We start from the raw sequence: 10218 nt of genomic DNA, 5'->3' as shown, positions 1-10218 counted from the left end.
ATCACACAGTGGAATATTTAAAATAGAACTATTGCATATTTTTTGTGATTTTGTTTAAATTATCTTTTAAATACATAATTAAATCCTATATGCATGCAACATGTATTTTATTTTATTTTTTCATTCTATTATGACACCGTAAATATTTACGGACATAAAACAAATATTTAACATCACGCAAATTCAAAAATTACACAGTAAAAGAAATTTATTTTATTTTTTGATTTATTTTGGAGTAGTTTTCATTAAAGCAAAAATCACGTGCTCACAAAGGGTTGCATAAAAAGGAGTCCATAATAGAGGGTTTGAATTCATATTTTGTTCCACCTTTTTTCTTCCCCCAAAGGATGAATATTTTTAAGAATATGTTGGAACAGGAGATCTCGAAACAAATTCCATCAATGGGTATGATCTAGTTTAATAGAGCGTTGTTGCTGATAAATTCTCAAGAAGATATACTTCGATCTCCAAGCTTGATCCAAAGGTACTTGAATTTGATTCTTTTAAAGGTTTTTGTGGTACTTACTCGATTTTTTTGAGCATATCCCATAAGCACCACATGGACATGGAATAGTTCAAAATTATTGAAGATCAAAAGAAAGTAACTTTTGATTATGGATTAGTCCAACTTAAGAAGATTTATTGCATAAATATTAGTACCAAGTTACAATTGAGAAAGTGGAATTTAGTTCGGCCACATGCTAAAGTTTGTTACAACACAATGAAGCTCTTAGATAGGTTAGAAAAATACAACTTAGAGCCTGAGAATATGAGTGCAACCAAATCATGGAAGTTGTCAATCTTGTGCCATTTGTGGAGTCTTTAGACTCAAAGACGAGTCTTTATCAACCAGGGAATGATGAAAATGAAGAATATATGTTAAATTTTATTAATTTTAGCCAAGAAAATATTTTAGAGCTCAAATCCAAATATATAGACTTATTTTCAAGAAGCGTAAGAAGTCCAAGAAGCTCAAGATTGATTTCAAGAAGCCAAGATTATTTCCTTCTTAAAATAGGATTTATTTTATTTCTTTTAGAATAAGGATTTTCCTTTTAGTAGGATTCTAGTTTCCTTTCCTTGTAGAATAGGGATTTTACTTTCCTTGTCTTTAGTTATTTTATTTTCTTGTTAGAATAAGAATTGTAGTCATCAGAGAAGAGACCTAAGCCTATATAAAAGGTTCTCTTGCCTTGTAGAATAAAGAATTCATGTTTTTTAGGCTTGCCCTAGTTTTACAATAGAGTATTTTTCTCTATTTTGTCTTCTTTATCCTTGTTTTTAGTTCCAAGCAAGGTTGTGATAGTCTTTATCTTGTTTTTAATTACGTATATGTTTCTTTATCACATTAATTGATTCCAAATGGTGATTTTAGGAACTTGTTTAGTTCTTGATCTTTCAAGAACACGTTTCTTGATCAAAATTCGTTCTTTTGATATCATAGAATCATAACTTTCATTGAACTGGTGCAACATCAATATTTACTTATTTTGAACGAGTAAATAGAATTTTTTATAGTTCATATCATCATCTTTCACCTCATTTTTGAATCATCAGATTCTGAGTCCTAAAACATGAGATGCGTTGTTTCTTGAAATTAGCCCATAAATCACGTTTTCGTTTCAAGATCTTGATCATGATCGGTTGGTTCTTTGCTAACTCGAAGAATCACATCAACTTGAGTCAAAAAAACGGAAGAGGGAACAGATGGACATCAGTTCCCTTGCTGACAGTACAAGTTAACTCTTCATAGTTGTAAAGTCGTCGCACTATTTCTCTACACACATGCAACAGTGCAAAATAGTGCAGCAGTCACTTTATGGAGCATGCCTTGTACAGGTTTATTGCTTACACCATACAAGTGACCCCACTTGTATATTAGCAACATGAAGCAAGGAAAATACACACTTGAACCATTCGAAATCATCAAGCTTCTCTCTCAAAGTGTGCTGCCTATTTTGAGTGACTTCAAGAACAAAGCAACAACAAAACAAAGGACCAGTTTTCGGCATTGTGTTACCATATATCCTTAGTGTTGTTGTAACTTTGTTAGAGTGATCTATTTGTAATCCCTACTCAGCTTAGTTAGAAGTTTTCTATAGGAAATCATTTGTAAAACCATAAACCTTGTGTTTGTGTTTTGGCTAGAGTTAATCAAAGTGTGAGCTTTGTAATCGAGTTATTACAAAGAAGCTTCTAATAGAGTTATTACAAGTAGGTAAGAGATTAAGAGGTTAATTCCTAGATTGCAAGAGTTTGTAATCAGATTGCAAGAGTTATTAATCTAAAGACTGCTCAATTAGTGAAGTTGAAATCCTACTAGTGTAGGTCGTGAGTTTTAATCCCATGAACTAGGAGTTTTTCACGTAAAACTCTGTTATGTCATTTACTTATCGTTGAATGTGTGTTCAGTGGGAATTGATAGAGAATCAGGTTCTTTGTACAGTTTGGTGGACCTTAAGTCTACATCACAAACGAATAAGAAAAAGACCTTGGAGGGAGAAAAAAAAAGGGTACATCTCTGATTTAAATTGGTCCTTTCATATTCAACTAAAATGTTTCTCATAGACTATCTTTTATGACATGTTTCATAGTAAAGATTAATATTCTTTTATATTAGTAATGGCATTAATATTTAACTTTATTTTAATTATTTGTATGACCGCGAAGCGTCAAAGTAAACTAGTTATTTATATAATTGAGTCACTTATAAAATATTTTTAAGTACATTTCTTACTATAGTCACTTATAAAATATTTTTAAGTACATTTCTGTAAGAAGCATATTGATAACCTGATAATAATGATAACTAACCCACAAATATTTCCAAGTATAAAAACTTTAAAAGCTAGTGCATGAACTTAAAACTTTTTTTTGTCACTGGATATAACTTGTCTCCTAAATGAATGTCTTTATTGCTACTTTCAAAGCTCCACATGCTAATTATTCGAAGTAAATAGTAGCCATGTGTACATGCATGCATTAACAGCCTCTGCTTTGCGAGAATAAACAAATTTTGCAAGTAGGTATATGGAAAAGTAGCTTCTATTTTTCATCTATAGTTGCCTTTGAATATTTTTCAACTTTTAATGAAAACCTTCACCACTCGATCGATGGAAGTACGTACTATAGAATCTAATTCTTCTTGAACATATGTAACCCCTATATATAGTTTGTTTATTCTCCTGTTTACAGATCATAAATTCCTACAAACATTAAACTAGTACAGATATAGATTTAGTTTCCTTCATAAACCAAAGCCATGGCTGCAGCTGGAATCACTAGGCTTCCCCGAAAATCACCGCAGATTAGGTTATTTTTGTTTCTAATTAGAAGTTCTATCTTCTTAGCTAAAGTATATGATCTATATATTTTGCAAATGCTTGTTAAAGATGTGTACATAGCATATTTACATGTTCGTAGATTATAGGGAAGTGTTAAGGTGTGGAACAGCTTTAGCTGCAGAGCTCAACTAGAATACGTGGGCCTGGGGGAGGGATCTTTGGTGAATCCATATGTTAGATTTCATAGTTTTTGTTGAGAGTATACAACAACATACCCAGTACTATCCCACACCGTGGGGTCTGGGAGGGTAGTGTGTATGCAGACCTTACCCCTACCTTATGAGGATTTGTTGAGAGTATGAATTCTTATATATGTATATGCAGGTTGCAGCTGCATGAAGTGGGACGTCGGATGAGCAAGCTTGCAGGGGTGGAGGAGAGATACGGATCGGAACTGCAGGAGAAGGAGAAGAAGAAGAAGAAATCATCTTGTTGGGTACCTCACCCCAGGACAGGGATATATTTCCCACAAGGTCACGAAAGAGTGATTGATGACATACCAAATGGTGCAGCGCCTCTTACTCAAACGTATTGGCTCCGGAGCGAGGACGGTGTTGACAAACCTGAATCTGATTTTCCCATCAGTCATGATATTACTTATAGCCAATAATGTATCATATATATACAGTAAGACTTTGTATATGCACTAAAACATGGGATCTACTAAATATGTACATTCCATAAATGGATTTTGACCCCGATACCATAAATAAATTAGATTGTGGGTTCAGTCCAAAACAAGGACTCGTCACAACCCATAACTTTGAATCTTGAACTGCTTCGACAGGAAATGCAATATATATATAGCATGGGGATTGTTGGACTTTAAGCCATTGGGCTTTAAAGTAGAAGAAGTATGAATTGGAAATGGAGGAAAATAAAATGGAGGGAAAATGAAAATTTAAAGGAGTGAACTTTTGTCTTGCACTTTGTCCCTCATTGGTGAGGGACAATCATATTTGTGTGCTTATATATAGATTCACTTCTTAAAGCTCTTAAAAGGAGTTGAAGAGAATGAACCCTCGCGCCGTCGTCGTCGCTCGGCTTCGGCTTCGGATTTGCAAAATGATCGATAAGATTATTTTTTGGACAAAATTTATTTAATTATTTAATAATTAATTAAATGTCAAATCACTGCTGAAACTACGCCAGAACCCTGCTGAAGGTTCAGAGGGCCTCGCTAGCCGCGACCGCGGTAGAATCGCGGCAATCAGATTCAGAGAGCCTCTCTGGCCGCGGTAAAATTCCTTAAGCTTGTGATCTCCCTGCTTCATCTTCAATTTTGTTTTTGTAACACAGTTTTGTTTTAAGGAATTTTATTACTAACGTTTCTGTGTTGATTATTAAACTGTTTTCTATATACTTTGTTGGAAACTAAAGCCTTGTTGCTTTCTACTCCTATAATTGTTTCTGTCCGGTTTAAAGTACATAAAAACTTTGCCGGAATAATAAACGTACGGATTTGAAGTATATAAAAACTTCACCATTGTTACGTGTTGTATGTTTGGTTTGGTATTCAGTTTGAAGATATCAAAACTTCACTGATTTAACAAGTTCTGTATTGTTTACAACTTTACAGAAATATGACGAATGAAAACCAAACTAATGGAAGTATTGCGGGAACGGGTGCTACTGTTACAAGTGTTGTTGCCTCGTCAAGTCGTTCTACTCCTGCTCATGCTATGGCACCGGCAGAAAAACCCGGAAAGTTTTCCGGTATTGACTTCAAACGCTAGCAAATGAAGATGCTCTTCTATCTTACTACGTTGAGTTTGCAACGTTTCATCAAGGAGGATCCTCCGATTATGGCTGAGAATACTCCGGATGATGAACGATTTGTTGTAACTGAAGCATGGAAACATTCTGATTTCTTGTGTAAAAACTACATATTGAGTTGTTTGGAAGATGGCTTGTACAATGTCTATAGTGTCATGGAAACTTCAAAAGCGTTATGGAATGCGCTTGAGAAGAAGTACAAGACTGACGATGCCGGACTTAAGAAGTTCGTGGCTGCAAGGTTTTTGGATTTCAAGATGATTGACACTAGGTCAGTCATAACTCAAGTCCAAGAATTACAAGTCATTGTGCATGACCTCCTTGCTGAAGGTATGACCCGAATCAATAATTTTATTAATAAGATTTATCTTATTATTAATTATGAATTTGTTATTGAAGGTATGGTCATAAATGAGGCCTTTCAAGTCGCTGCTTTCATTGAAAAGTTACCTACGTTGTGGAAGGATTTTAAGAACTATCTTAAACACAAGCGGAAGGAGATGATACTAGAAGACTTGATTGTTCGTTTGAGGATAGAAGAAGACAACAAAAATCCTGAAAAGAAGTCACGTGGAAACTCGACAATAATGGGGGCAAACGTTGTTGAGGAGGCGCCACAAAATAAGAAGAGGAAGAAGGCTTCCGGACCAAATAATTACCCAAGCAAGAAAAAGTTCAAGGGTAATTGCCACAATTGTGGAAGATCTGGGCATAAGGCTGTGGATTGTTGTGCGCCCAAGAATGATAGAAGAAAAAGAATCAAGCTAACATGGTTGAAGATGAAATGGAGGACTTATGTGTCATGTTGTCTGAATACAATTTGGTAGGAAATCCAAAAGAATGGTGGATAGATTCTGGAGTCACCCGCCATGTTTGTGCTAACAACGAGTTATGTTCTTCTTATGCCCCCGCAGGACCCAACGAGACAATCTTCATGGGAAATTCATCTACGGCCAAAATTGAAGGAGTTGGCAAGATTGTGTTGAAGATGACGTCGGGAAAAATAGTGACTCTAAATCAAGTCCTCCATGTTCCAGAAATTCGCAAGAATCTTGTGTCTACCTCACTTCTTGTCAAGAATGGATTCAAATGTATTTTTGTTTCTAATAGTGTTGTACTTAGTAAGAACGATGTATATGTAGGAAAAGGTTACCTAAGTGAGGGCCTTTTTAAGCTAAATGTAATAGCAGTTCCTATCAATAAAGTGAATGTTTCTTCTTACTTACTTGAGTCAAACACTTTATGGCATTCGCGTTTAGGTCACGTAAACTTCAAAACATTGCGGAAGATGATAAATCTAGAAGTATTGCCAAAATTTGATTGCATTAATTCCAAATGTCAAATATGTGTGGAATCAAAGTATGCTAAGCATCCTTATAAGTCCGTTGAAAGGAATTCAAGTCCTTTAGACTTAATTCACACAGATATTTGCGACATGAAGTCAACACCATCTCGCGGTGGGAAAAAAGTATTTTATTACTTTTATTGACAATAGCACGAGATATTGCTATGTTTATTTACTTAATAGTAAAGATGAGGCAATTGATGCTTTCAAGCAATACAAGAATGAATTTGAAACGCAACTAAACAAAAAGATCAAAATGATAAGAAGTGATAGGGGTGGCGAATATGAATCTCCTTTTGAAGAAATTTGTTTGGAAAATGGCATTATTCACCAAACAACTGCCCCTTACTCTCCACAATCTAATGGAATTGCGGAGAGGAAGAATCGAACATTGAAGGAGATGATGAATGCATTGCTAATAAGTTCTGGCTTACCACAGAACTTGTGGGGGAAGCTATACTTACAGCTAACCGGATAATCAACCGTGTACCTCATAGTAAAACACAGTCCATTCCTTATGAAAAGTGGAAAGGAAGGAAGCCTAGCTTGAAATACTTCAAAGTGTGGGGGTGTTTAGCTAAGGTACAAGTTCCTAAACCTAAAAGGGTTAAGATAGGTCCAAAAACGGTTGATTGTGTGTTTATTGGATATGTAACCAATAGCAAGGCATATCGTTTTCTGGTTCATAAATCAGAAAATCCTGAGATTCACATTAATACGATAATAGAATCAGATAATGCTGAATTCTTTGAAACTATTTATCCGTATAAAAAGGAAAGTGAAGTGACCTGCCAAAAGTCAAAACGACCTCGGGAGGAAATAACAGATGGTATGCCTAATGAAGAAAATCCAAGAAGAAGTAAACGTCAAAGGATATCTACTTCATTCGGTCCAGATTTTCTGACTTTTCTGTTAGAAAATGAGCCTCGTACCTTCAAGGAAGCAATGTCTTCCTCAGAAGCACAATATTGGAAAGAAGCTGTCAATAGTGAAATAGAATCCATATTGAGCAACCATACCTGGGAATTGGTTGATCTTCCTCCAGGTAACAAAACGTTGGGTTCTAAATGGATTTTCAAGAAGAAAATGAAGGACGATGGTACTATTGACAAATACAAGGCAAGACTTGTTGTCAAAGGATTTAGACAACGAGAAGGTCTTGACTATTTTGACACATACTCGCCGGTAACAAGAATTACATCTATTCGGATGCTAATAGCGTTAGCCGCCTTGTATGGTCTTCAAATCCATCAAATGGATGTAAAAACAGCCTTCTTAAATGGTGATCTTGAGGAAGAAATTTACATGAACCAACCTGAAGGGTTTGTGGTTCCGGGAAAAGAAAAGAAGGTGTGTAGACTTGTTAAGTCTCTTTATAGACTAAAACAAGCACCCAAACAATGGCATGCGAAATTTGACCAAACAATGTTGTCAAATAGTTTTAAGATTAATGAATATGATAAATGTATTTACATTAAGAATGTTCAAAATCATGTAGTCATTGTTTGCTTATATGTTGATGATATGCTAATAATGAGCAAAGACATTGCCGACATTCAAGCTACTAAGTGTATGCTTGCTAGTAAGTTTGATATGAAAGACTTAGGAGTTGCCGATGTAATTCTAGGAATTAAAATCCAGAGGACTCCTCAAGGTCTAGCTTTGTCTCAATCACATTACGTGAAAATGGTACTTGAAAAATTCAAACACTTGGAATTTAGAAGTGCAAGAACTCCAATTGACTTAAACCATCATCTTATAAAGACTAAAGGTGAAAGTACGTCTCAATTGGAGTATGCTCGTGTGTTGGGAAGCTTAATGTACATCATGAACTGTACACGACCTGATATAGCTTGTGCAATAAGTAAACTTAGTCGATTCACAAGTAATCCCAACAAACATCACTGGGTGGCAATGAAACGAGTTATGGGATACTTGGAGTATACCCAAGACTACGCTTTGCACTACAATAAATATCCTGCGGTTATCGAAGGATATAGTGATGCTAATTGGATAACCGGCTCATTAGAAACAAAGTCCACAAGTGGATATGTGTTTACTGTTGGTGGAGCAGCAATATCTTTGAAGTCTTCCAAACAGACATGTATCGCTCGCTCTACAATGGAATCAGAGTTTATAACATTGGATAAAGCCGGTGAAGAAGTTGAATGGCTTCGGAATTTTTTAGAAGACATTCCGTTCTGGCCAAAACCTTTGGCTCCTATTTGCATACATTGCGATAGTGAGGCTGCAATAGGACGGGCAGGGAGCGTTATGTATAACGGAAAGTCTCGTCATATACGACGAAGACATAATACCGTTAGACAACTACTTTCTAGTGGAATTATCACTATTGATTATGTAAGATCAAAGGATAATGTTGCGGATCCACTTACAAAAGGCTTAACTAGAGAGGGAGTTGAGAAATCATCTAAGGGAATGGGACTATGGCCGAGGACAAGTCAACATGGCGGTAACTCTACCTAGAATTTTGGATGTTCCGAGATCTAGGTTCAAGGAGCTCAAACAAAGTTGTGATTGACCGGTTCAACATTGTCAAAATAAAATCTTTGGTCCATTCTCGTGATGAAGACAATGTTCAGTAACAAGGATAGAACTTTACACGTTCTTTAATGATTACCAAAGTTTGATGAGGTATCTATCAAATAGTGTCAATCTAAAGGATTACACGTTTAGGAATCACCTACGTAAGTGTGAAGTGTAAGCCGCTTCAAGGAGAATTCTGTAAGGCCAATTCTCTACGCACTTATGAGACCAGGCGGTGTTCATGGCTAAAACGAACACAACAATGAGAACCAAAAGACGGTTAAGGGTTGGTTGTGTGACATATGGTTGTCTAGGTATACACTAAAGTTCGACGGTTCAAAGATATCAAATCTACCGATTGACCGAGTATATCCGACATATGTTCACTACGGAAAGTTCAAAGGGAAACCTACTTATCCAGATGCAATTAATCCTTACTTGCAAAATCACATAGCTTTCATCTATGATCTTTCTTGATACAGTCATTCCCATTCATGTGGAGGATTGTTGGACTTTAAGCCATTGGGCTTTAAAGTAGAAAAAGTGTGAATTGAAAATGGAGGGAAATAAAATGGAGGGAAAATAAAAATTTGAAGAAGTGAACTTTTGTCTTGCACTTTGTCCCTCATTGGTGAGGGACAATCACATTTGTGTGCTTATATATAGATTCACTTCTTAAAGCTCTTAAAAGGAGTTAAAGAGAATGAACCCTCACGCCGTCGTCGTCGCTCGCTCGGCTCGGCTTCGGATTCGGATTTGTCTTATGATCGATAAGATTATTTTTTGGACAAAATGTATTTAATTATTTAATAATTAATTAAATGCCAAATCACTGCTAAAACTACGCCAGAACCTTGCTGAAAGTTCAGAGGGCCTCGCTGGCCGCGGTTCTGCCGCGACCGTGGTAGAATCGCGGCAGTCAGATTCAGAGAGCCTCTCTGGCCGCGGTTCTGCCGCGATCGCGGTAGAACCGCGGCAGGCCGCGTATTTTCTGAAAAGGCACCTTTCCAGACACCTCTTCTGATAATTGCCTATAAATTCTGAGGCAAGGCTGCATCTTCTACACACGAAAAACACTCCAGAACTTCTTTCTTTTTGAATATACTGCATCCTAATTCGCAGTCTCTCTCTCTCAAATTCGTAAGTGTGATTTTGCTCCGTTCTTTGAGTTCGTTGGTATCCTGCAGTTTGTATTGCCACTGTTGC

General features: G+C 36.3%; 1 protein-coding gene across 2 annotated transcripts; it reads left to right on the top strand.

Annotated features, from left to right (window-relative positions):
* The first annotated feature begins 3195 nt into the window (after window positions 1-3195).
* LOC104221381 (uncharacterized) lies at window positions 3196-6299 on the top strand. Of its 2 annotated transcripts, XM_070162719.1 has the most exons (4): window positions 3196-3312; window positions 3669-4582; window positions 4924-5450; window positions 5520-6299. In XM_070162719.1, the coding sequence occupies exons 3-4, from the start codon at window positions 5084-5086 to the stop codon at window positions 5945-5947; spliced, it is 795 nt and encodes a 264-aa protein (XP_070018820.1). In that variant the 5' UTR covers window positions 3196-3312; window positions 3669-4582; window positions 4924-5083; the 3' UTR covers window positions 5948-6299. The 2 variants fall into 2 exon arrangements, with proteins under 2 accessions (XP_070018820.1, XP_070018819.1); XM_070162718.1 differs by having other exon boundaries at window positions 3669-5450.
* The last annotated feature ends 3919 nt before the right edge of the window (window positions 6300-10218 follow it).

This window comes from Nicotiana sylvestris, chromosome 11 (genome assembly GCF_000393655.2).
Source record: "Nicotiana sylvestris chromosome 11, ASM39365v2, whole genome shotgun sequence".
NCBI lineage: Eukaryota > Viridiplantae > Streptophyta > Magnoliopsida > Solanales > Solanaceae > Nicotiana > Nicotiana sylvestris.
The sequence above is the reverse complement of the archived record's forward strand: the minus strand, read 5'-3'. Positions and strand labels throughout refer to the sequence as shown.

Excerpts from the sequence above, each read along its gene's own strand:
- LOC104221381 (XM_070162719.1), top strand. The coding sequence starts at position 5,084 with ATGAAGATGCTCTTCTATCTTACTACGTTGAGTTTGCAACGTTTCATC. Across the intron at positions 5,451-5,519 it reads GCATGACCTCCTTGCTGAAG|GTATGGTCATAAATGAGGCC; the intron begins GTATGACCCGAA and ends TTGTTATTGAAG.